At 60.6% G+C, this 26,146-nt stretch overlaps 1 protein-coding gene across 8 annotated transcripts in view; it reads left to right on the top strand.

Moving 5' to 3' along the window:
* The window catches only part of ATP2B4 (ATPase plasma membrane Ca2+ transporting 4), a 54,114-nt gene that overhangs the window by 7,283 nt on the left and 20,685 nt on the right, over positions 1-26,146 (top strand). For 6 of the 8 annotated variants that reach the window (XM_029999951.2, XM_029999948.2, XM_029999944.2 and 3 more), the window contains exons 2-7: positions 14,937-15,388; positions 20,122-20,319; positions 21,185-21,442; positions 22,254-22,379; positions 22,542-22,667; positions 24,528-24,563. In XM_029999951.2, the coding sequence (XP_029855811.1) occupies positions 15,193-15,388; positions 20,122-20,319; positions 21,185-21,442; positions 22,254-22,379; positions 22,542-22,667; positions 24,528-24,563 (940 nt within the window). In that variant the 5' untranslated portion in view covers positions 14,937-15,192. The remainder of the gene's footprint in view (positions 1-14,936; positions 15,389-20,121; positions 20,320-21,184; positions 21,443-22,253; positions 22,380-22,541; positions 22,668-24,527; positions 24,564-26,146) is intronic. The other 2 variants (XM_029999947.2, XM_029999949.2) reach the window with 1 other exon arrangement.

Genomic DNA, 26,146 nt, shown 5'->3' with positions numbered 1-26,146 from the left:
CCTTGCGAGGGTCGCATCGCTTGTGACAGCCCCACTGCTACAGAACAGGAGGAAAGCTGTAATAACAACCCGCCTCTACGCATTACTCAGTGCAGGGGATTTATCCCGTGTGCGGGCAGATCTGGCGGAGAGGCCTGACTGCGTTTGCCTGGGGACGCTGGGGGAAGCGGGGGTGAATCAGCTGCAGGGAGCCGGGACCAGAAACTTGGCTTAGCTGCGGAGAAGCTGAAAGCGCGGCTGATCTTTCCTGGGTGTCCTGGTGTAGACGTGGCTGTGAGTCACCGCATCCTGCTTGGGAAAGTGTGGGGACCCAAAACTTTCATTGGAACAGCTGTGCAGGGTGCTGGGGGCCCCAGGGATGGGTCCCCGGTGGGTCCCGCTGTGCCCACCCCATTCCCCCGTGGGAGCAGGGCTGTGCTTCTCACCCAGGGGCACATCTGCGGAGCCGGGGGCACCCACAGCCAGAAACTCCCGTGTCCTGGCTCGAGCTGTGAAAGCGTGAAGCTCTGCAGCCTGCATTTTCCAGTGTGACTAGTGCTGGCTATTTTTAGTTGTCCAAATTAAGCTCACCTAAATGATGTCTTTTGAGGTTTATTTGAGGGAGGAGGCCTGAAGTGGTGTTATTTCCCAAGTGACGAATTGCTCTTAAATCTGACCCCAAGTGGACTGTCCAAAAACAAAGGGAAGGACCAAAACAGATTGTGTTTGGGCAGTGTTTCCTCCCCGGAGAACTGCAGGGCACCTGGGGGTGTTTCCCAAACGAGTAGGAGATTTCCTGGGGGAGGGAGAAAGCAAGCAGCCAAGACCTGCTCACCTCCCCATGGGGGAAAAAAACAGCTGTATAACCTCATCCCGCTACCTGCTTCAGCATCCCCGGGGATACGCTGTGCCCCCGGGAGCCGGCCTTGCAAACGCCTGTCTGCTCTGCGGAGTATTAAATCCGCGGGCTGCTCTTCCCAGGGGCAGCTTGAATTACTTGGCGTGTGCTGGGTGCCAAATGCAGCCGATTGCGGCTCCCGAAGGAGACGGCTGCTTTGCCTGCTGGGGAAGGAGGCTGGAGCCGTGGGTCAGGGTGCTGAGATGTTGCTCTGTAGGTGCCTCTTTTGGGGGAGGCTCATCCGGGGGTGATGGAGAGGTGGCTGCCCTGGTACCCAGCACATGCTCGAGGGCTGGGTGCAGCTGGTCCCCTGGGTGCAGCCGTGGTGAGCCAAAATCCTTCCACATCATGCTCCGGCTCCGTATCCGCTGCTAAATTCTGTTGTGCTAACTCCTGACCTGCTGCCTTTCATCTCTTTCCATTCGTTGCTTCCCTTCTTGGCGTTGTTTTCCCACTATTTCCATCTCTTCCCATCCGCGCCTGCTATCTGCAGACAGGCTTATCTTCTGTGCGCCTGGTCTCACCTCGCTGAGCACCAGCTTGGGCATTCCCCACTGCCTTTACCTGGGTCTCGGTGCAGGAATGGCCCTTCTTCCTCCTTTCTCTTCCCCTCCGCACAGCGTCTGGGTGTTTCTCTGCAGGGCAGCAGCCGGGGGATCTTCTCGCTCCTGCAGTTGAACGTGAAATGCATCAAATCCTTGCAAGATGTTGTGGATCATGCTTCTGCAGCACGGGGGGCACTTGCGCTGCATGCAGGTGTCCTCTGCTCTCCACGGGCAGATGCAGCCTGGAGTGAGGAGGCTGGAGGTGTTTCCTGCCCTGCCTGGCACTTCCATTCAGGGGACTGTCCCTTTTCCCTTTGGAAAGAACAATGAGGGATCCTCCCTTCCTCCTCTTGCTCCCCCGGACACAGCTGCCTGTGCAGACTGGCCTTGCTGTTTCTCAGCCTCTGAGACCTCGCCGTGCTCCGTCCCCGCTCAAGGTGATCGGTTTGGGCAAAGCATCACCAAGAAGGGACCCAGAAAAGCAGGCAGGGAGGGGATGGGGTTCCCCAAATCTCAGCCTCCTCGCTCCAGGACCTTGTCTGGCTGCCTCCCCTTGAGGGGCTGCGTGGGAGCAGGGTGCTGCCTGGGCAGAAGAAGCCCAGGTGGTGCTGGGGGTCCCTGAATGGTGCTGGGGGACCCCAAACCAAGCAGGCTCCGCTGGCAGTGAGACTTGCTTTTTGCATTCCCACTGTCCTTGTTATGTAGAGAGCAAGAACGCCTGCCCTGACCCTGCCTGGGGTCAGAGGATGGTGCAGAAGGCTGATGGAGAGGATGATGAAGGACCCCGCTACTGCGGGCAGCTACCCCGTATGCACGGGGCAGCCAGGAAAATGTGGGGACAGAGAAGAGGAGCCAGAGCTTTGGGAGCAGGGGGGATTACAGCATGCCGGCGATCCTGGGTAGGATGCCTGGGGCAGGAGGAAGAGGAGGAGGAATCCTGTCCATGCAAAACCCCAGGCACTAGGTGGGTTTTGCATTTTTCCGGCTGGATGGCGGGCAGGCTCACTGCAGGCAGCGCATCCCCCAGCCGTGGGCTAGCACATCTGCCTCCCGTACCCCGGTACCAGCCCGGTGCTGGGCTCTGGTGTCACTGGGGAGCTGCCAGGAGCCGGGTCGCGATGCTGGCCGCTCGCTTTATTCCCCTCTCCGCCTTGCTCTGTCTGCCTGCCTGCTGCGCTGCTTACTGCCAACGAAACGCCCCTAACACCCGGATTGCGGCAGTAATCTCTGCCCTATCGCTGCTAAAGCTGCTATTATCCCCAGATTAGCGCTGGTGCTTAGATACCCACCTGTATAAATGCTGGTGATAGGCAGGGACTGTTATAAACCCTCCCAGAGCTCCTGTGCCTCCAGGTCCAGCCAGTACAAAGTGGCTGGTGTCCGGCAGTCACCTCGGGTGACCCCGGGGCCGTGCTGGGCTCCGCTGTGCCATGCGGGGCTGGTTTGTTCCTCTTGCTTGGAGGCTGGGCAGAGGCTGCAGGGCTTCGGGGCTGGCTCTGCATTAGCAGGGGACATCGCTCGGTGGGGTGGGGGTGCTGGGCGGTGGGACCCCCCCCCCCCACGCAGCAGGGTGTCCTTGTCCCCGTTGCATCTTGTCCCGGCTCTGCAGCGAGTGTCTCTGCTTGAAGTAGAGCTCAACACAAGCTTAGGACTCGTTGCAGATTCAACAGCAGGTTTTCTGGGGGTTGGGACGAACGGCAGGCTGGCCTCCCCCAGCACGGTGAGGTGCGATTTATGGGCACAAAGGATGTGTGCGGTGGCAAAGCCTGGGGCGTGGGTCAGCGCCGGAGGGGCTGGAGGGCAGCATCCCACCTGGAAGGATGCAGGAGGTGGGAGCCTCGCCAGCGGCTTCGCGCTGGCACTTGAGGAAAGGGATATCCCAGTTTCTCTGGGTTACTGGTGCAGCTGGGAGCCTCTGGGGCGTTGCCCGAAGTGCAGGGGGAAGGGAGCGCGTGGGGTTCGAGACGCTGCATAAACAGGATGGCAGGTCAGGACGGTGCTGGGCGCCCGGGGCACAAGGGTGTGTGCCTGCGCGGAGGTGGGGATGGGGGCCGGGGCAGTGCTGGGAATGGCGGTGCTGGGAATGGCGGTGCCCAGCACACCAGGGCTCCGTCGCCGGGTCGGGGCGGCAGCGGCGTAGCGGCGGGTCGGGTCCGTTTTTGGGGTGCGGAGGGGTCGGTCCCCAGCCGCCGTTGGGAGTGGAGCGTGCAGTGCCCGCGAGGATGTCTGCGACGGCGCTGTCGGCACCGAGCGATGCAGCAAACCCAGTGGCCAGGCGGTAAGCCAGCCTCTCCGCGAGGGCTCAGCCTAGGTAGGGCGACTTTTAAATATATTGGCACTTAATTAAAGCATGTTAACGGTTTTAAAATGCATTGACACCTAGTGTAGGCAGAGGACTTAATAACGCCGGGAATGTGTTAGCTGGCTGTTGGATTACCTTGGGGCTGTGGCTGGCGCTTGTGGGAAGTGCAGCTCTAACAAAGAGGCTTTGAAGAACAGATCGGGTGCGTGTTTTCCACGTCCAGCCCGGGCTGCCTCCCCCTGTACCCCTCCTGCCCTGGCCGGGCTGGGGATGCTGGGGAAGGGGGTGCCCCTGAAGCATTGGGGTGGTGGGATGCAGCCGCACGTGGGATGGAGAGAGCCAGGACTGGTGTGTTTAAGTGGGGCGAGGACTGGGTGCTGCGTGGGTCGCCCCTTGCATGGGGTGGGTGCCCGGGATGGGTGCCCCTTCGCCTGCAGCCTCTCCCCACCCGCCATGGCATCTGGCTTCTGCACCGTGCCAGCGTGCCGCTCTCCTCCCTGGCATTTCACATCCCCCAGCCCTGTTCCTGCATGTGCGGCTTTACTTTAACATTTATTTTTCAAGCAGATTCTTGCTATTTACTTAAATAACTGGTTTTCCAGCCGCAGGACGCACAGGGTGGTGGGGGACGGGGAGCGGGGACCCCGGGAGGCTTGCGGGGGGCCGGGGGTGTATGTGCACCCTCCCGTGGCACTCTGCCTTATCCCAGCAACTGGCTCAGATTAGCTTTTCCTTCCTCTGCCCCTCCCCGTGCTCTCCTGGCCCATCTGGCTCTCTCCTCTTATTTATTGGTACATATTTTCCAGGCTCTGATTTGCCTCTTCTGCAAAGCTGCTGTTCTGCCCAGATTTGATCTCTCGATGATATCACGGGCTTTGCTCTGCAAGGGTCTAATTTGGTGCCCGGGATGCAGGCTTTCTTCCCTCGTATAAATATTGCCTTTCGGTCTTCTGCGTCTCTCCCGCTCTCCCTCCCTCCCTTTAATTAGACTTCTTACTGCATGGAACAGTTTGCAGTTATATATGGAAAACAGCCTACACTTTCCCAGGAGCGGGGCATGTCGGGAAGGGAAACGGCGAGCAGCCGGCGCGCTCTCCCTGGGAGCGCGTGTGTTTTTCCTATCGCAGACACACTTTTGCCGGCTTTATTTTTTAACCCTTTGGGGCAGGGAGGGGGATCACAGCCCCCCCTGGTTGCTTACTCTTCTCCTTTGCCTGGAAAGTCCCCTCTCTGCTTGGACTTTTAAATGGAAAAATATGGATTTGCCACAGGCGCGGTCTGGCACGAGGGATACCTGCTAGCCGGGATCGGAGAAGTTACCCTTTGCCTGGCACGCTGTCTGTCTGGGATGTGATCCGCAGTGGGACTGCACGGGAGCCCTCGGAGCCGAGACGGGTGGGAGCTCTGGGTGCCGGACCCCTGGATCCAGGGGCACCCATCCCGTCTCCCTCGTCCACGTGGCGAGAGCGGCAGGAGGGGTGTTTCTATCGCCAGCCCTTTGCCGTGTCCCCAGGGCTGCTGCCAGCCTCGGGGTCAGGATCTGAGCGTTGGGTCATTCCTCCTGCTGTCCCAGCCCGCTCCTGGGGGCTGCTGTGGGGCAACTGGACTTGCTGGGGTTCCCCTCCGGTGCATCCCTGCTTTGGGGGACCCCCCCCCCGCTCACCAGGCGGGCCGTGCAATGCAGCAAGGCAGACTGACTTCCCCGTGGTGTCAAACAAGCTCTGCTTCCCCTGCCTCAGTTTCCCTTGCTGTGAACAAGAGGGGTGTTTTTTTTATTATTGCTGCTATTTTGTTTTTTGCATGGGCTTTTTCTCTTCACCGAGCGGGGCAGGAGGAAGCAGCTCATCGCGGTGCTCTGGCAGAGAAGGTTAGTGCTGCGCTCACCCAGATGCCTCCCTGGGTCTCGGGGTGCCCTGCGGCACCCCAAGACCCAAGGACTCAACCTCTCCTCTCGGCTTCCAGACGAAGCAGATGCTTCTCCCAGCCGCTGCCGGGAGGAAGTGACGGGACCTATTTTAAGCCCCTGGGGATCTTCAGGGTAGGAATCCCCTGTCCCTGTGTAATACTGCTAAAAATATCATGGCTGTACCCGTCTGTCCTGGCTGATAGCGCTCTCGTTCTCTGGGTGTTGTTTTGCTTGTGAGATTCCCTTGTGCTCTGTAGGTCGGTTCTTGCCTGCTGGTTTTTACTTTATTTTAAGCTAAGCTGTTCCTCTGCTTCCTGGATAGGATTTAGAAAGGTGGGAGTCAGGACTGCCGGGATCCCCTCCCTGCTCGGGGGCTGGGAGTGGGCTGATGCTGTGCTCAGGTGTGTTGCTGCCTCAGTTTCCCCATCTGCGTAAGGTGGAGGGATGTGCAGGGAGCCGAGTCCTGCTCCTGTGGGACAGCGTCTGCACCCGGTGCTCATGGGCTGTCCCATCCGATGGGCATTTGTAAGCGCCGGAGCGGTGGGGATGGCTGAATGCGCTGGGGCAGGGCTAAGCTGCCTGGAGCATCCCTGCCTCTCCCCTTGCTCCCCCGAGCAGCACAGTGCTGGGCTGGCAGCGAGGGCTGCGGGTCAGCTGGGTCGGGCTCGCCTCTGCCCGAGCTCCTGCCAAGGTGCCAGTGTCCTCTGGCTGTGCCTCTGCCCCAGGAACCACTTGTAAGGTCTCTGGAGCAGAGAGCACCCGTCCCTCGAGGCAGGGCTCTTGGCTCCCCCCCATCTTGCTTTCTGCAAGTCCTCGGGTTTAATCCTGTCCTTGTGGCCCGTGCCCTCTCCTCCAGCCGCCTGGCCAGCACGGACGGCTCTTCCCAGCCATACTCTGCATCAGCGCTTCTGCTCCGCAGGGGCCGGCTGGGAGAGTCCCAGCATCCATGTGCTGGGTGGGAGCCAGGCGAAGCTGTGCCAGGACGGAGCATCTCCCTGGGGATGGGACCCCCAGCTGCCCGCCCGGACGGGATCGTCGGGTGTCATCTCCCTTCTGTAGCAGGGTGCCAAGACCGGCGGGCGTTCAGGTGTGCTGTGAACCGGGAGGATCGGGATCGGTCTGAGCGCAGGGCTGGGATGCGAGCGTGGCTCGACGTCCATCCTGGGGAGCAGCCCCACCAGGTCGGTGGTGCTGCAAGAGGAGTTTGAGGCAGAGCCCCAGGCCTAGTTTGCTGCCTTATTTCTATCATCAAGTCCTGCTCCCCAGTTTTGAAGTCGCCTAAATCCCAAAACTTTCCCTATGTTGCTTTGGACTTGCTTGTTTCCTCGAGGCTGTAAAAGAGCACAAAGACAAGCCCGGGATCAGGTCCAGGGGGGCCAGCCTGGTGGGAGCTGTCTGCCCTGGACACCTCCCCACCAGGGCATCGCAAAACAGATTCATCTGGAGGGAAAAAAAAAAAAAAGAGCTGGAGTAAAGAGTTGTCCAGTGTGTGCCAGTTGATGCCTTATCGCTTGGTGGCAGGTACCCGCTGCCTGCCATACTCCTGGGCTGGGGTGGGAGGAACCCGTTTCCCAGTGCCAAGTGGGAGGGAGAAGGGGTGGACAAAGCCTCGTGCCAGGGTCCAGCGCAGCCCCCCAGTCCGACAGCACTGGGCACGCTGGGGCTCTGCAACGCGCCAGCTCACCAGGCACCAGCTGCCTTTGCCTCGGCGAGGTGCCCAGTGCTGGCGGAGGGGTGGCAGGAGGGGATGCTGTGCCTCTCCAAAGGTTGAAGGCTCGAGGGCTGCAGGTATTTGCTGGTGCAGAAGAGGCTGGGGTTTGCTTTCTGCATACTTCTGCATTCCTCCACTGGCTGCGCTACCTTGTAAAGCACAAAAGAATAATGAGAGGAGCTGGGGTGATTTAGTGCAGGCGCCGGGAGAGAAATACCAAGGCCTTAGATGGAAACATTCCCCTTGACAACTCGCCTAGAGACTCCCTCCTTTTTCTTTCTTTTTTTTTTTTTTTTTCCACCCCCCCTGAAATTCCTGGGCTGCTGCACCCTGTGGCGTGGGGAAGCTGAGGGGCGCGGGCAGATTCCTGAGCCCCCAGCACCGAGGCTCCGGCAGCTGCGCCGATGGCTTTTGCACGTGGATGCGTCGTGCCAGGGCTCGGGCAGCGGGAGCCAGGGGCTGCCCTGGGCTGGCCGCGGGCTCGGGGCAGCAGGTTTTGGGGAGCCACGTCATGGATCATTGCATCCGCGCTTGTTCCACGCCTCCGCAGAGCGCCCGGTGCTCTCTTGCCTCCAGCCTCTTCCCTGCCTTTTGCAATAGCTAATTGCTGCCTTGGGCATGCAAAAAAAAAAAAAAAACAAACCCAACAGTTTTCCTACCTTCGTTAACAGGAGGCAAAATATTAGCAAAAATGGAGCCATGGCAGCTGTAATTAGTGGGCTGATGGCAGCTGTTTGTGTTCCCTGCGGAGTGGCCTGCAAAAAGAGATGCATTTTTGGAGAAGGTTGCCTCTGCCTGCCTTTCACTGGTGCTTTCCCTGTAACCTTGGCCCCTGGTACGTGGCTCAGAGCTGCCGTCCTTCCTTTTGGTCCCCACAGCCTGGTGGGAGGCAGGAGAGGAGGAGGAGGATGGTGCGATGCTGTAACGCTGCTCGGGGTGGGATGATGCTCTGGTTTCTTCCCCACCCGCGGTCACTTCGGTACTGGTGTTCGTGCATTGTGCACCCCGCGTGGGGACGAGCGGGCAAACCCGGCCAGGGGATGGCAGCTTGTTTGGGGACGTGAGCCCTGACTTGTGCCCTTGCACGTGGCAGCCCTCGGTGCATGTGCTGGCAGTCATTGCTCACGGAGAGCAGGCCACGCGCGCTAGCTGCGCTCTTGGCACACAAGCGAGCGCTCGCCCCGCTCCCGTCAGCGGGAAAGCGTGTGCCTCGGCAGAGGTGTGTGGGAGAAATACTACGGGCTCTGCCGTCCGTGGGCTGGTGCAATTCATGCTCCGGCGGCAGGGGAGAGTGGGGAGCTGGGGCTGGTGGCGGTGACATCTCCGGGCCAGCAGCTCCTTCCCGTGCCGCTGACAACGTGTGTCACTCCGCGCCAGCGACCACGCGTGACAGCGTTACACGTTGCCTACAGTAACTGGGTGCTTTTGGTGTGTGTGTCCCCACCACCACCCTCACGTCACCTCCGGCGTCCCAGCTCGCAGACGGTGAGGTGCGTAGGAGTCGGCACCGCGTGGGAGTTCGGGAATTTTAACTCGCTGCGTTGCGGAGCTGCCGCTGCGCCTGCGGAGCCGGCGGTTCCCCCCGCGGGGATGCGGGAGGAGAAGATGCTGCCTTTCCCAGGGTGCTGCCATGGGGGCTGCCGGCGGGTGAGCGTAGGAGAAGCCCTGAGCTCCTTCTGACCCTGCAGAAAATTTCCACTGGAGTTGGTGTTCCCCGGCTGCAGCATCAGCCCTGCGCTGTGGACCAAGTCACTCCTGCGCCGTGACTTGGTTTCCCCTGCCACGGTGTTGCTGCTGCCGAGCTCTGCCGGAGCTGTGCGAGGCCCCAGCGCTTCCTGGGCGTTTTGCTGGCTCCTTTTCCAGCTGCAATGCCCTTGGCGGGGTTGGGGGGGGGGGGGCACGCTTAGTCCCCCCACTCTTGCAAGATGAAGGCTGGGAGCTTCTTCCCCCTCCCCGTTGCGAGGGAAATGAGAGGGTCTTACAGTCATTGGGGTCTCGCCCATCCCAGGATTTTGGCTCTTGAGTTTACCGGTCCCCACGTGCAGCACCCTGGGGTGGGGTGGGTGTCGCTGGGGGTTTCCCACTGGTGGGTGCTGGAGTGGCCCCACTGGGGAGGGAAATGCCACCGTCCCCGCCCCGAAGCAGCGCGCTGCGGCGAAGGAAGCGGATGCGGCGGCGGGAGGAGGTGACGTCCCGTGGGTGATGCAGGTGCCTGTGCAGGGGAGCCCCGGCGGGGGACAATGTCTGGTCTTGGCACCCAGGGCCCCGGGGAAGAAGCAAGGAGAGATGGACGCCGGTGTTACTGTGGGAAGAGGGACGGATCCTGCTCCCTCGCTGCACGGGTGCCAGCGCAGGGTGCCGTGAGTGGAGCTCGTGCCTGGAGAGGTCTGTCTGGGGTGTTTTGGGCTGGCCTCGTCCCCCCCCTCATCTTTTCCACCCTTCCCTGCTTGGGGCATGGCCCCTCTCCGTGGCGTTGGGGTGGAAGGCGCAGGTTCCTTCGCTGCCCGCTCCAACGGCTGCGATCCTGCACCTCCTCCCTTCTTGGCTGCGAGTGAGAGCTGGGGGAAGCGCTTGGTCCCAAGGGTGAAAAATCTTCCCTGGGATGCACCAAGGGGCTGCGGCTGCACCCCTGCCCCTCGGGAGCCAGCCCTGGCCCTCCGGAGCGTGCGGTTTGCCACTGTGAGTTGCCATTTCATCTCCTTCCACCCATATCTCTCCTGAGGAGGTGATAACGCCTGGTAGCTCACTGGGTGGCCCCTCTGGATGTCCTCCCTGGGGTGCCCTGGCCGCCCAGTGCGGGAGGGGTTAAGCGTGCGGCCGGCGAGCGAGCGGGGAAGGCTTGCCATGGGTGTTGCTGGGATCAAGCAAGCGTGCACGCTGCCGTCTGCGCGTTGTTGCACATTGCGATTTGGTGAGTGTGCAGGGGATGGGCCCTGATCCCCGGCCGCTGGGGTGCTGCAGCCCACTGCTTCATGGGGAGACAAGGGGGGGCTCCGCTGCAGCGCAGGGTGGGAGGCGGAGGACTTGGCGGGGAGGGGGGCTCTGCTGCTCAAAATCCACCGAGCATCGGTGTTGCCGTGACCTGGGGACCGCTTCTTGCTCCACGTTGCCCTGGGCACGTCGCTTCGCCTCGGTCGTGCCTCCACTGTGGGAGATGGACCCGGCTCAGCGCCGGCAGGCACCGGGGCAGGGAGTCGTGCCCTCCCCGTGCCCCCCCACGCCTGCCAAGAACAGCGTCTGCCCAAGGCTCTCGTCTCTGTCGAAACTGGGCAGGGTGTGTTGTGCAAAGGTCCCGGTACAGACACGCTGGTGCAGGGAGCCCCGCGCGCTCTCCAGCGTCTCCCTGCACGCTTGCTCCTTCCCCGCTCCGAGGGGCTACAACGGCTGCCCGGTGGGGTCCCTTCGCCTCCCGAAACACCCTCCGCCGGTGGCAGCCCTTAACATGTCTTTCCTGGTGATTTTCTTGGCAGATGCAGCCATTCAGCAGCTTTTTGGCTCCCTCTCCCATTAGAGCATCGCTCCCATGTGGGACCACAGCTCCCAGCAGCCGATGGCAAGTGCTGAGTGGTGGTGGGGTCTGCGCAGTGGGAGGGAGAGCTGGGAGAGCTGCACGGTCTCGCTCGGGACACTTCCCGGCGAGCAGGCAATGAAAGGTGCTTCAAGCCCGTTTTTCTGCTTTATTGGCTACTTTGGTTTTTGGAGCCCGTGTGTCTGTCTGGAGAGTCGGTCTGTCCATGAGGCTGTGCTCTGGGGCTCAGCACAGCCTCGCCACTGGGGATGGAGCTCAGCTCTTAATTTCCAAAGAGAAAAATCTTAAACTGAGGCCAGGAAGGGTAATTTTGGGATTTTGGTGGTTTGGTTTTTTTTTTTTCTCCCCGCTTGGCAACATAAACAGCATCCCTGACAGCTTTACATTGAGTTTGTCATGGCAACCTACAGCAGCCGAGTGTTTCCAATACCCCGTTCCCGAAGCAGGAGAGGAGACGAACCCCGGTGGGTGCTGCCCAAGGGGCAGGACAGCCCACGAGCGAGGGGCAGCGTGTGGGGCTGGGATGCGGGTGGCCTCTGTACCGATGCAGCTGGGTAGGTGCTTGCGGAAGGTGATCAACTTCAATCCAAATGGCCTGAAGTTTGCTCAATGGGCCTGATCCTGCCTGGCTGAGCTGCTCTGCTGGCTCGGTGGGGTTTGTGGCTCTGGGAAGGGCAGGCGGGTGACTGGTGTTGCTCTTCCTCGGTGCTTTCTGCCCTGGATGGTGGGAGATGTCCAGGCTGGAGTAAGATGCAGGGGTGAGCTGAACTGGGGCACGGACTTCCCCCTCCTTCATAGGTTCAAAAAAACAAAACCTCCTGAGCTTGGTCAGGGCTTGCTCCATCTCTGGTCATCTGCTGGGGTGGTGCTCAAGTCTGTCTGCCAGGGTCTGGTCCGAGCGCGCCGAGCTGAGCAGGGAGGATTCGTGCTCTTGCCCGGTGGCCCAGCAAGAGCTGCTCAGGCAGCAGCCGCAGGCTGGCGTGTGCCGGGCTGCCGGTGCCACGGGCTGTGCCGCCGGTGTCGCAGCGAGACCGCTCGTGGCTTGGCTGAAGGTGTCACGTGTGACATGTCCGGCTGATTATTTTTTTTTTCTTGTCCCTCTCTGAGCAGCCCACTTTCCCCCATGCTTCAAAGCCAGCGGGTCCCTTTCTTTGTGCCAGCAGCCACTCCGCTGCCCGGGGCAGGCACACGCAGAGGGCTGCGCTGGCCTGCGGCCGCTCTCCCCAACCAGGACGGAGGTGTAATGCAGCCGTTTATTATTCTGGGCAGGTTTGTCTGCAGCACCGCATCAGCTTTGCTGCTCCTCGCCAGCCGCTCCCTCCTTCCTGGAGCATGCACGCTCCTTTCCCCGGCTCACACGCCAGCCCATGGGTCGAGGGGGTCCGTGTCCTTTGCCACCACCACCCCCAAACTCCTCCTTGTCTGCAGCTACCCTTGTCCTGCTCGGGGATGCTATTTGGGAGGTGATGCAGCACTGCCGGCAGCTCAGGGGGTCCCACGCAGCCGGTCCCCACGCAGGGCAGGGCAGTTGGGCTCCTGCTTGTGTTCTCCCACAAGCTGGGCTGTGTTTTCTTGCCAAGGGGACCCTTGGGGAGCACTTCTTCCTCTCCAGTGCCTGGGGGCTCTGGAAATGAATTATTAGAGTTAGGGACAGCCTGCTGAATGCTGCTGGAGTCATTAGGAACTCATTAGAGCATTAGCTGTTAAGGGAAGCCTGAGCGCAGGTCTTCCCTTGCCTGGGACGGATCCTTCCCAGCCTGGCCAAGGAGCGCGGGAGCCTGTCCCGCGCCGGCGGGATGGAGCAGAGACGGGCCAGGAATGGGTCTCTGACCTGGCCGATGCTCTGACCCCAGACTTGGGCTGGAGGAGGATGCTCAAAGCAGATGGCGGGAGCCTTCCCCCACCACGGTCCCTCCTTTCTTCTTGACCGGCAGAGTGAGTCCCCGGGGCCGGCGCTGCTGGAGGGAAGGAGCCTCACAGCTGGGCACGGGCTGGTGGTGATCGGCACTCCATGGGCTCCTTCAGGGGTAATTACAGACTAGGCCGTTACAGTATTAATTAACTGTCTCTTAATCTCTGAGCTCTCCTCAGAAAACATTAGTTGCTATGAAAGAGGAAAAAATTAGTGTGTTGAGGTGGGGGGAATTGTCTCTTTTTTTGTGTGTGTGTGTTGATCAGGAGGAGTCTGCTTAATTGGACCTGCCATCTCCTACCTCCCGCTGCCGGCAGCTTTCATGCCTTTAAATGATAGATGAGCTCGGCTCTGCAAGGAGCCACGGGGTGACCGACCTGGGCATGGGCAAGGATGCTGGTGGCCCAGCTGGCGCTGGTAGTCTCTGCTTTATGGGGCAGCAGCAACGCTGTGGCCCGAGGGTGCAAGTTTGGGTGCCCCGGGAGCCGTAACGGGGGAGCATGTCCCTGTGCTCCCCGTCCCTTTGCTGCCTGCGGCTGGTGGACAGGACCCTCCCGTGGTGGTGGTAGCATCGCTGATGTCCCTGAGGTTCGGTTGGCGCCTGTTGCCTCCTGATAATGCCGAGAACCGCCCTGGGTGTTGCTGGCAGGGATGGGAGCTGCTCGCAGGGGCCAGGCCCTGGGCTGGGTGTGCAGGGAGGGGTTTGCTTTTTCAGGGTCTTGCTGCCCCAGGGGTTGCAAAGCTGATAGGACCGGCACTGGAATTGGGGTCATTTGCTGTGGGGTGGTGCTGGGATGGCCCCGTGGTGGTCTGGTGCCTGTCTGTTGGGTTTGTGAGGGCTGGTGCATCCCGTGTGCTCCTGGGAAGCAGCGATGGGCATTTTCCCTCCTTATTCCCATTCTCGTCTGACTGCTTGGCTTCTCTGTCCGCTTGCTCTGCCACCTCCGGCCTTCTGTCTCGGTGCTGATGCTGCCTTAGTGGCCATTCCCCTTTTGTTATTCCTTTATATTGCTCTAGGAAAGACTTTATTTTCTCTCCATAAAGAGCCTCCCTTGCAGGCTTTTCGCATCTGTAGCGCTGGAGAGGTGTCTGGGAGCATCGCTGCTGGCATCTGAGCTTGGGAGCAGAGCCGGAGGGCACCTTGGGTGAGAGAAAGCCCTTTCCTCCTCTGGCCCGTGCTGCTCTGCCTGCTCCCTCCGTGTCCCTAGCTGTCCCTAGTGCCCGTCCTCTCTGCCCGGGATGCCAGTGGGGCACCCCAGACCCCAAACCCCTGGGGAAGGGGGAACCTGTGGGATGCTCGTGGTCCCTGCCTGGCCGCAGCGCTTGGGTCTTGCTGGTTGAAGCAGTTTTGGGGGTCGCCTGCTCTCGCTGGCAGGGCTGGGGTGTAACCTGGCTGGCAGCGGTTTGGGGCTTTGAGAGCCGAGGCTGAGAGCCCGCTCGCTGCCTTCGAGGGGACAGCGTGAGAGCTTGCAAGCAGAATACAGTGGGCTTCCTGAGACACGGTCTGAGAGGGTCATTAATGCAAAAGCCTCTTTATTTTAGAGAAACATGCAGGTTTTAGTAGCTTCTCTGGTTCCTGCCCAGTCTCTCTGCTGATTAAAAGTCCTCTGGGTGCTGCAAGCCCCTTTCTGTCAGTGCCGGCTAGCTCGGCGTGATGCTTCTGCTTACCTGTTGGCAGTGCGGTAAGCCGGCGCTCCCGCCCCGGGATGGCAGCCTGAGGAGGAAGCAGCTGTTTTCCACCGCCGAGATGTATTTTTAAACCAAACTGAATGGGAGAGTTTTTCTGGGCCGGGCAGCTGGGGGTTGAGTGAAGAACCACCTGGGCGCCCTTCCTGCCCGGCCCTGCGCGCTGCCGGAGCTGCTGCCGCCGGTTTTCCCTGCGGCGTGGCCGAACGTCCGTGAAACGCCCTGGTTCATGCCGAGCCTGTCTGAGCTCCCTCCGAGGTCAACTTCTGCCAATCCGGGTTTTGTTTTGGTCAAATCATGCTGACCCCAAGGGCCGGGTGAGCAAGCCGGTGCCTCCAAACCACATTATTTCTGGCAGGTTCCTACCCTCGGTACCATTGCTCCCACTTGCCTGTCCTGTGGGGCGCGTGCATTTATTAGTAGGCCTCCTAATGCTGATATTTTTGTTTCCCATCCTTGTTTTTGCAGCTCCAGTTGCTGTGGTATCCAGGGAGCCCTCCTCCTTCTGCGGGAGATGCACGCTGGTCGTTGCTAAGGTCGCCTCCGCGGTAACATGCACATCCTGTTTACACCTTTATCCGGAGAAGTTGGGCTCGGTTAGAGGCACCCGCTTCACCCGGGCAGCCCCCAGGGAAGGGGTCACACCGAGCATCCCCCCGCCGGACCCTCGAGGGAGGGTGCTGCAGGAGCCGCGAGCCGGCGTTGCCGCCGCTGCGCCGGCAAGATGACGAACAACGTGGCCGACCACCACCCTGGGAACTCGGTTGCTGAAGGCAACCATGAGGGGGACTTTGGTTGCTCCGTGGTGGAGCTCAGGAATCTCATGGAGCTGAGGAGTGCCGAGGCGGTCGCCCGGCTCAATGACTCCTACGGCGGCGTGCAGAACGTCTGCAAGAGGTTGAAGACGTCGCCAGTTGAAGGTAAGCGGCCATCCTGTGGTCTGCGAGGTGGGACTGCCTGCTCGGGTCCGGCCGGTGCCTCTGGGCTGGAGCCGAGCAAGGTTCAAGCTGGTGGCTGGAGGGTGGTGGCTCAAATAACTGTCTTGTGGCTGAGCTCAAAGCGTGGTCCCGTTGCACCGGGCATCCATCGCAAGCCTCGTGGGATATGGCTCCCTGCATCTTAATAAAATGATCATTTAAGGTAGAGAAGGAGGAAAAAGAAAAAGAGAAGCATCTTCCCTGGGGGTTCCCCTGAGGCGTAGCCCGGAGCCCCGCATCCCGTGGGAGGATGGAGTGGAGGTGGGATGCGGGCAGGGGTGAGGAGCTGACACGGCATAAGAGGGGTGCGGGGGGGCTCTTCTCCGCAGCCCCAGCTGCTGCCCCGCAGGTTGGTGCAGCCTTTCTCTTGTTTAATAATTTACAGTACTAACGGCAGGGCTGCGTGGGGTGTGGGTGAAGGAGAGTGTAAAGGTTGGAAAGCGCTGGGGAACATGCCTGGGGATGTGGCCAGGCTGTGTGGAGCTCGTTTGCCGGGTGTTAGCGTCTCGGCCGAGGGACAGGCAGCACATCCCCAAAGGGGATCGCTGCTGGGGACGCAGATATGCACACAGGTCTCCCCCTAATCTGTAGGGCTTCTCGAGCGGCTGTGGGAGCTTAAAACCTGGTTGGGTGCTTCTCAGCATCACAGGTTTGAGCGGTGGCAGTGACGCTTGCCTGTGGGTGCCAGGTCACTTCTGGGAGTCTTTGGTGGAAGGATGTCATGTCTCCTCCCCAAGGTCTGGGCTGGTCTTTTGGGGCCCCCCTTATCAGTGAGAAGGGGCAGGTGCTGGGGCTGATAGCATGGGGTTGCTGCGGGTGCCTTTGCATGGCAATGCACCCCTTCCTTGGCATTAAAAGGGGGGTACAAGGGGGAGAGACCCCCTGCTGACAGCACCGAGGGTTTACCTGGGGCTTGGAATAGCATTGGCAGGATGCGGCCCCGCGGTGGCTGTGTGGGATGGGGGATGTAGCTGTGCCTCGGCTCTGAAAACTTGTGGGTTATTATTAGTGCCGTAAACTGGGGATTAGCGTGTTTCCCAGCTGTGAGTGGGACCGGGAAGGGGAGACAATATCGGGATGTCATTAGAGAAGGGGGGGAGTCCCGGTGGAAATACCAGGTCGCAAAACAATGTGTTTGGCCCTGCCAAACTGGGAGCGCGCTCCTTTGGGGGTGGGAGGAGAGGGGAGGGGGGGAAGCGAACCCGAAAGGCTCTGCCTTGGCCTGATGGCTCTTGCTGAGGGTGAGACAAAGGGCTGTCCTTCGATCCTGAATGCTGCTTCCAGGCACTGGTTGGCATTGCTGTATCTCCTGCCCCCAGCATATCCCTGCCTCACCCTCTCACTCTGGAGGTGAGCTGCTTTGCCTGTCCCAAACCCTGTCCTGTTGATCCCAGAGAGTAAAGAAAGGTTGTTTTGTAAAAGTTGAGATTTTTAGGAAGAGCAAAAGCCCAGGGCAGCCTGCGGCACCTCCGTCCGATCCCATCAGAGCAGGGCATTCAGCTCCTGCTGTGCCAGGGCTGCATCTCTGCAGGTGGCTACCCGAGAGCCTGATGCACGGTGTGACACCGCTGCGACGAGGGAAACCCCGGCAGGCTGGGGAAGCTGCAAGCCGGGAGCATGTCCTCTGCCTCAATGCGTCTGCAGGTGAAGCCTGGGAAATGGGGATTGAGGTGCCCAGGTGGCTGCTCACCCCAGAGAACGCAGGGCAATGCAGGTGAGCTTGGGTTGTGTTTGCAGGTGGGATGTCCCAGCCAGCGTTTAGTGAAAGATGTGCAATCTGGGGAATGCCAGCTGCATCTTAGCACATGTAACGTGGGACTCTTTCCCTCTGGGAAGTCTTTTGCAGAGAGCTGGGGCTGACTCAGACTTGACCGCGAGCCCCTCTCTGCCTGCAAACCCCTCTCAAGCCAGCAGTGCCCAGCCAAAGCCAGGGAGCTTTGCTGGACCCGTGGGCGCAAGACGGCGCACCGTTGCCTGTGTGGGCGCTGGGTGCGTGTCCCAGCTCCGAGTTGCAATAGGCAGCCCTGTGCAGATATTTGTACCCAGCCCCACGCCCGTTATCCCTCTGCTCATTATCCCGCTGGGATGCTGTGCAGCTCCTGCCCCATGCGGGCAGGGAGCACGTGGCTGTGTACTCTTCCTGGGTGTCACCAGGGGAGGCTGCTGGCACAGCGGAGCCTGCCCCGGGGAGTCCTCCCAGACCTCCTGCCCCACTGTAAAATACGGCAGCCAGTTGTGGGAAGTGGCTGGAGCAGTTTGCTCCTATCCGGGTGTGTGTGGCTCCTGCCCCTCGGTGCCGCTGCCTCTCTCCGTGCTGCAGCGTTGGTTGTCCTCGGTCGAGCCTGGCACTGTCCTCACGGGGCAGATGATGGCCATGGTACCCCCCCAAGGGCTGCCTTCACCCCGAGGGGCACTTGGGTGGTTTGTCCTCGTAGGGTGGGATCTCTGCTCACGAGTGTTTGTGCAGTGAGGGTCTCTCCAGCATTGGGGTGGGGGTCTGCTGGGACCTGCTGCCCTGGCTTTTACCCTAAAAGGTGTCAGTGGACCCCAACCCCTTAGGACTTCTCCTAAAGGCACTTGGCGATGGGGTGGCTTGCTGCCGGGCACTGGCTTTCCACCTCCTCCATCAGCCCTGTCCCCGAGCCGGGTCGGGTCGGGTGGGAAGGGGAGTGGGGTGGCGGCGGCGGTGAAGTACAGGCGGCTTTGGTGAGTCACCAAATTAGAGCGTCACCCTTCCTGGTCTCCCCTGGGTGACGAGTGTCAGCAAACACCACCCTGACTCACCCGCTGGCGGTAGCGGCTCCCGGGGCTGCTGCCTCCTTCCCGAGCCGGGGCGAGGAGCCTGCTCTGGGGGTTCCTTGCATGAAGGCTTTGCCAACCAAAAGCAGCTTTCCCGGGCTGCAGTTCCTCCCCTCTAATCAGGGAGCGGTGACTGCACAGGGTTTTATTCTCCTGCTGTCACTTGTGGACTCCCTCCAAAATTTCTAATCCACTCCCCCACTAATTGGTCCCCCTCAGGCCCTGCAGCGGCCCCAGCCAGAAGGAATTCGCTGGCAGCCCGGAGCCACGGTGCGTGCCTGGGGTACGTGCCCACAGCTTCTGCTCTTTGCAACCCTCCCCGTGTCAGCCCAGATAAATTGAAAGCCCCCCCCCCCCCCTTCCTCAATTACCCCAGGAAGGTGGGGGGCAGCTCTGGGGTCATGCCCGTAGGTGGGACATGGGCTTTGGAGGAGCCACGTGTGCAACCTCCCGTGCCCCGTGGCAGCATCCCGTGTCCTCATGTGGGAGCGCGTGTGTGCCCGGCACGCCTGCCCGCGGCACACGCCGTGCCTCCCTGGCCCTGGCGCCGGCATGAGTCAAGCAGCAGGGGTTAGCCAGATTTTCCATCCGTCCCGCCGGAGATGTTGGGCGGGAATCGGGGCTGGGAGATCCCAGGATCCTGCTGCTTCGTCAGGGCTGGGTGGGGATGCCTGGGCGTCTCTGCCAACGCGTCCCCTCCCTGCAGCCGTGGGGTGTAGTCGCAGCAGAAAGGGGGGTGCACGGGGGTGGAAATGGGATTCATCCTGCTGCTTCCTCCTGGCTGGAATGACACGGAGCTGGCGGCGAGGTGTCCCCTGAATGGGAGGGCTTGGTCCCTCCGGGAGGGCATCGCTACCAGGCTGCTCCAGGCACCAGGATGTGACCAGGGCCGGGTGTTACAGCCGCCTGCCCGGTGCATCTCGGGAGCTGGCAGCAGCCCCACAGGCCATCTTAAGGTGGAGAGCAGGGGGGCTCGGTGCGGGGCTCGGTTAAGGTGGTGCTGGGCAGGGGAGGCTGCTCTCACCTTGGACCCCATCAGCTTTTTAATAGCTTTAACGCAGGGGATGGCCGGGGAGGCAGTGGGGTGAATTGCCATCTCCCATCGCTGGCTTGTGCCCTGTGATGGGACAGCTGTGAAGGCTGCTGTGCTCACAGTCCCCCCCTGCCCTAGGGCAGGGACTCAGGCTCCCCTTTTGCTCCCCTTTTGCTCCCCTCTCTCTAGGGTTGCTGCACGCAGCTAGTGGGGAGCAGCAGCCCAGCTCAGGGCTGCCCTGCTCCTTTCCTCGCTCCCACCACCCCTTTTCAGCAGGTCCAGCCCCGTGTCTCCTCCACCAGCTCCCCGCAGGAGCTGGCTTGGCCGTGCTGCCCCAGCCTCTGCGGCCGTGGCGTGTCTGTGGGGCTCGGCCGAGCTCGGAGACGCTCCTGCTGCGCCGAATCACTTTCTGCGGTGGCTGCTCCTCCGAGCTGGCAGGAGAGAGGGATCAGGTGGCTCCGACAGCTCCGAGCGCCGCTCACGGTGCCAGATTTACGGCTAATTTGATGCAGCATGTAAACAAGCCGGCCAGTGCCAACTGGCATTAACTGGCACTCGGGCGCTTCGTGAGGCTGCAGCACCGGGGAGAGGCGGCTCGGTGTGCTCGCCTTGGCCCCCGCGCGCTCTCCTGTCCGTGGCTCCGGCAGCGTCCTGCCACACCGGTTGCACGTCCCCTGCTCCGTGGGTGACAGAAGCAAAGCCCTGCCTTGGATCCCCCCGTGCTTGCACCTCGTGCCCCCCATGCAGGCAGGGAGCTGCTCCTTGCGGGGTTCCCACTGGTGCTGGCGGGGAGCTGCGGGGCAGCAGTGGGGTTTGCCCTCATCTCCGTCTCTCCCCTCTCCAGGCCTGTCCGGGAACCCGACCGACCTGGAGAAGAGGCGGCAGGTCTTCGGCCAGAACTTCATTCCTCCCAAAAAGGCCAAGACGTTCCTGCAGTTAGTGTGGGAGGCACTCCAGGACGTCACGCTGATCATCTTGGAAATCGCAGCCATAATCTCCTTGGGCCTGTCCTTCTACCACCCTCCGGGTGGTGACAATGAATGTGAGTCCCTGGGGTCCCTGTGGTGGGTTGGGGTACCCGACGGGGGACCCACATGAGCTGCCGTGCCCAGCCACGTGGGAGCGGGGCTTTGGGACAGGTGCTGTCTCTGGAAAGTCACCCCGTGGGTCCCTCCACCCTGGTGCAGATGGAGCTGGGAGCTACTTCTGCTCACCCTTTAGGCGGTGGCTTCTCCCCATCCGTGGGGTCCTTGCCATGGTCCCGTCAAGGGACCTGCACTGATGGATGTGTCTGGGCGCAGCTGGCACCACAGCATGGCTCAGAGCTGCTCCTTGCTACTCCCCCAAAAGATGCTCAAAGGTCAAGAGGTCTGTCTGGTCTGGTGGCTTCCCAAGTCCCATGGGGCTTCTCTTTTGGTTTGGGCATGGAGGGACAAGACTGTCTGTCCCCTGGTACCTCCCCCTGATCAGGGAGTGGTCCTCACAGCCGTGACATCCCACATGTGGCTGAGCAACAGTGTTGGGCGAGTTCCTCCTCCCCAGTCCTGGATCTCTGTATTGTTGGAGGAGTCGAGCAGGAGCAGGGATCCGGAGATGCAGGGAGATGGTGACTCACTCGAGGGTCATGCAGTGAAGGGAGGGCTGGGTGCTGCAACTGGAAATAGAAGCCAGTTGTCCCGGCTCTCTCAGCCCAACCTCTGCCAAAAATGAAAAGTGAAAAAGAGGGGAAAAAAAACCCCAAATGCCTCCAGGGATGTAAAAAACCTCTCCTGAGAGCAGGGGAAGCCCTTGGACCAGCTCGGGGAGGAGGAGGGAGGAATAACTGTCTTCCAGGCTCTGCTCTGTGCTGTTACTTGGAGGAAAGCGGGTGTCTCGTTGTGCAAACGAGTTTTCTCCTCCAACTGCAGTGTGCGGCCAGTCGACGGGTGGCGTGGAGGACGAGGGCGAGTCGCAGGCCGGCTGGATCGAGGGGGCGGCTATATTGTTTTCAGTGATCATTGTGGTGCTGGTGACAGCTTTCAATGACTGGAGCAAGGAGAAGCAATTCCGGGGCCTCCAGAGCCGCATTGAGCAGGAGCAGAAGTTCACGGTCATCCGCAAGGGGCAGGTGATTCAGATCCCGGTGGCTGAGATCGTGGTGGGAGACATCGCGCAGATCAAGTACGGTGAGTGGAGGTGGTGGTGGCTGGGGTTTGTCCCTCCAACTCAGGAGTGTGGTGGTTCCTCCTCCCTGCTTTGCCAGCCCTGTTTCCTTGGAAGGCAAAAGGGGAAGCATTAGCTCCTCCTGTTACTCTGTTTTGCAGCGTGCCATGGCTGGGAGCGATGGGAGATGCTCCAGTGCAGGTGATGGAGGTCCACTCACCTTGCCACTTGCCAGCCTGGACCTGGGCTGGCAGAGCTAAGCCAGGCTCTGCACACAACTTTGGGTTGCTTTAGCAACCTGCTGGTCTCAAAAATGATTCATTTTCACAACCATGTCCTTGTTGGTGAACATTTCTTTAGCAAGGAGATGTAGCCTATGGGCTAAACTAGGTCCTGCTCCTTGTTTACCAGGGGATATGCTCATCCCATGCAACTCCCGTCAGGAAGGAGATTGGTCCAACATGGTGTTCATTTTCACATAGGGCTTTTACCTTCCTTGGCAGGTGGATGATGGGATTGTGTAACGATTTGGATGTATCAGGAGGCTTTGGGAAGGATGTGTTGTTGATTCAGTAAAACCAGATGGGGGAAGCACTGTCTGATTGAGCAAAAGTCCTCACAGCGAATGCTTTCACACATCAGTGAAGATTTTGGAGCTATTGGATATCATCTTGTAATACCCATCTGTTGCTTCTCCTCTCTCTAGATTTGGTTTGAGACTGAGTTTTGAGTCCTTCTGCTGACACACGAAGCCTCTTCCTGGGATGGGGCAGGCAGGGGTGAGCTGCGGCTGCCCGGGCTGGGGCTGACCCCCACACTTTGCTCCTCTCCTAGGTGATCTCTTGCCTGCAGATGGGATCCTGATCCAGGGCAACGACCTGAAGATAGACGAGAGCTCACTGACCGGGGAGTCAGACCAAGTCAAGAAATCACTGGATAAAGACCCCATGCTGCTGTCAGGTGAGGATCCCGGGTGGCTCTCGTGTGGTGGGTGCAGGGCTGGGATGGGTTCATGCTGTGATGGAGAGATGGTTGCTCCTGGGTCCCGTGTCCCGGTGTTGGGGAGGAGATGAGAACTGCGTGCCGGTGTCCTGTCTCACCATGGCCTTCCTGCTGTGCCAGGTACCCACGTGATGGAGGGCTCCGGCAGGATGGTGGTGACTGCTGTGGGTATCAACTCCCAGACAGGAATCATCTTCACTCTCTTGGGTGCGGGAGAAGGAGATGAGGAAAAGAAGGTGAAGAAAGGTAAGGAGATCCACTGAACCTGCTTTTTCCCTCCTTTTGCCTTTCTCCCTTTCCTGGGAAGCATCCACCGGTGTGCAACAAGCTACGCCCACATCCGTGGGACACGGTTGTGGGTTAGTGCCCATGACCCAGGCAGGTACAGTGAGCTCTCGAGGCGCTGGGGGGGTTCCCTCCCTGCTGCCCCTTCACCCGCAGCGTGGGGATCGTGCTGCCTGAGGAAAGACCCCCCCATGCACCCAGACCTCTGCTCGCCAGCTCTTTCAGACACGGCTCCAACTCTCTCTTCTCCAGCCGGCTGCAGCCTGGAGTTGCAGGGTGGGGGGGTCAAGGCTCAGAGGGAAAAGTGGCCGATAATGATGCCCCGCGGTGCTGTGGCACGGTGCTCATTGCCTGCCCCGTGGTGGGAAGGTGAGTCCTGGTTGTCCGCAGGATGTTAGTAGCCCGTCCAGACAGAACCTCGAGGACTTTGCTGAAGATCTCTGCTGGCATCCGCAGAGCTCCCTGGGGAAGGAGGCGAGGCACAGAGGATGGCAAGAGGGAGAGGAGGGGTTGTGTGCTGGGGGGTGGAGGGTGGGAGAGCAGCCAGGCAGGCTGAGGTGTTCCTAATCATGCTGGGACTCGAATGCTTTCCTGCCTCGGCTCTCACATCTTGCTACTTATTCCCCTGCTCTGTGCCAGCTCTGATACCAGCTTTAAAGCCAGCATTGGTACAAGCCATGCTTGGGAAGCTCCTGCTTTCCCCCGTGTCCCCACACCCCTGTTCAGCAGGTCTGGGCTCACTGGGAGCAGCCGCGAGGTGCGAGGAGCTGGCAGAAGGGAGCTGCTGGCTGGCATCGCTGGCTGCACAGGCGTCCCTGCGCCGGGGAGCCCTTCCCGGGAGGCGATGCCAGGCAGGGAGAGGCTTGCTGGGCCTCTCCTGGCAGCCGTTTCAGCGCTGGGCCGTATGTGCATTGGGTTTCTCCAGCTCCGCTCGCCCGGGGCGGGCGGCTGGCTCGCATCACTGGAGTTCGGTGGCTGTGGAGCTCTTGGGGTTTAGGTGCCAGCTTGGAGGTGGGAGTACAGGGTAAGACGTGGGAATGGCACTGCTGTTGGAGCTGAGCAGCAGCTCGCCAGGCACCCGGGCACGGTGTTCGGTGTTTTCCCAGCCTTCGAGCTCTGTCACTCAGCCCCACAGCAAACTCAGCTCTGTGCCTTGCAGCCCTCGATTTGGGAGCAAAGCGAGGCAGGGGGCTTCACCGGCTCATCCCCCACTGTGGTGCTGGGGCTTGATGGGGAGAAGGTATAGAAACCCCTTATCACTCAAGGCTCATTTAGACTGCAGCAGCCCTGTGCTCCCTGTGTTGTGGAGGCACGTTGGGGACCCCCATGTGCAGACGTTGCCCGTGACAGACACGGGTGTAGTGCTGCCTATGGCGGGGGACAAGTGTGTGCCTCCTGGGAGGATCCGCTTGCACCCGATGGCAGTGGGAGGTAGGGAGCACCGGTGCTCGGCACGTGCTGCACGGAGGTCAAGCTCTGCTATATGGTTTCTTCTCCCTGAAGGTCTGAGACACCACTGGCACCCTTTGGAGCACTGATAGGGGTGGTAGTGGGTGCTTTGCAGGTGGGGAAGTCTGAAGCCTTGGGGACGGGGTGCCTGGGGGAGCTAGTGAGCTCCGGAGCCTCCCCGGTGCCGCGAGCTGTGGACCAAGGCACGCGTGGTGTCCAGAGGGTGACTGCAGGGTGCTGAGCCCTGCGCATGGATGCTGCTGGAGCGGTGCGCAGCCCCTCGGAGCAGGGCCAGCCCCAGGCTGTCCCACCAGCTGGATGGTGAACGTGGGTCCATGTGCTCAGCCCTCCACCCTTTCTCTCTTTGAACAGGTAAAAAAACCGGAGCCCCCGAAAATCGCAACAAAGGTAACCAGCCTCTCCATCCTTTGAACCAGCACCACACTAACTACCGAGCATTCCTCCTTCCTTCCTTCCTTCCTTCTTCTCATCAGTCTGTGCTCTTTGCTGCTCCGGCGGGACTCTCGCCTCGTTGTCCTGGGAGAGGGTGCAATGGTCCTGCAGCCGGTGGCCCTGGCACGGCATCGTGGTGCCCTCCGACACCCCACCACGGGGCTGTGCGTAGCTGGGATGGGGCCGGCCGGCTTCCCCCGTGGTCACGTTGCCCCTGTGTGGGGCAAAGCCTTTGTGCAGGGAGGACAGGGCTCTTCCAGCAGCCTGGACCATTGGCAGAGCATCCCTTTCTCAGAGCAAACTTCATCCATGTTGACATGAGCTGCAGCCGTGACCTGGTGGCTCTGAAGCCCTTGTGCCCATCAGAAGCCGTCCCTTGGCAGGGTTTGTGTTTGGGCGCAGCTGGGGGAGAGATGTAGGTCCCCTCTGGCTGTTCCTGGGATGAAATGTCCCATGGGGCCTGGCCAATGCGACGGTTGCACCCTCTCCTCCCATGGCCTCGACTCCGTGAGCGTCTCCTCGCCAGTGTTTCTCACACTGTTCTTTGCAGGCTGTGGAGGAAGCCCATTTCTGCACCTCTCTCTCCACCTCTCTCTCTCTTTCTCTTTCCTCTCAGCAGTTTGAGTTTCCCTCCTTCCCGTCAGACTGTGTCCGGGTGCTTGTTTTGTCCATGTCGGGTCTGTTGTAACCGTGGAGGTGTCCGATGTGGAGCAGCCGCGAGCTCCAGGGTGTCTCGAGGCATCGAGCGGCGGCAGCTAGGAGGGGACAGGTCCCGGGGCGGCCATGGGCAGCTATGGGGCCACTGCTGCTCCTCCAGCCCCGACGGCTGAGGAAGAGCTTCTCTGGGGGATTCCCACCCTCTTCCCATCCCTCTCCAAAAACTTCCAGCTGACCCAGGTCTTCCCGGCATAGACCTTCAGCTGGCCTAGACCAATTATAGCAACTGAAAGCCTGGCTGTCTCTGGTCCTAAAAACATGATGGATGGCTCAGGGCTGGGATTCAAGGAGCTGGCTTACTCCTCTTCAATCTCCATCCAAATTTCTAACCGTCCCCCTCCATCTCACCCCCTCAGTCACTCCCCTGGCAAGTGATTCCTGCTGAACTGCCCACAGGGCACTGCAGAGGTGGCACCGGGAGGGAGTGGGGATGCTCCTCAGGGGACTGGGGGGACCGGAGCCTCTCTGGGGTCAGCCCAAAGTGCTCCCCATCTGCTGCAGGGTGTAAAGCAGCCCACAGGGGAGGCTAGAAGAGACCTGCCTCCACCCCAAAGCCTGGCCAGAGGGTTTCTTGCAGCGCTGCCTTAGAGGTGTGACCGGTGCAGGGGTCACATCGCCAGTGTCAGCTCTGAGGATCCTTTATCCGTGGGGCTGGGGTAGATGGCAGAAAACTGCCCTGTAGAGAGGTGGCAGGGCCCTGGGACACAAGGTTTCCATGTGCTCGGATGCGTGTGTCGTCGGGAATGGTTCTTGTTCTGGGTTTTCTCTCTCTCTCCCACCACCATCTTTCTCAGTGGTGTCCTACAGGTTTTCCTGGTCTC

The sequence above is a fragment of the Aquila chrysaetos genome, chromosome 24, assembly GCF_900496995.4.
Source record: "Aquila chrysaetos chrysaetos chromosome 24, bAquChr1.4, whole genome shotgun sequence".
Taxonomy (NCBI): Eukaryota; Metazoa; Chordata; class Aves; order Accipitriformes; family Accipitridae; genus Aquila; species Aquila chrysaetos.
This window is presented reverse-complemented; position numbering and strand designations above follow the sequence as displayed.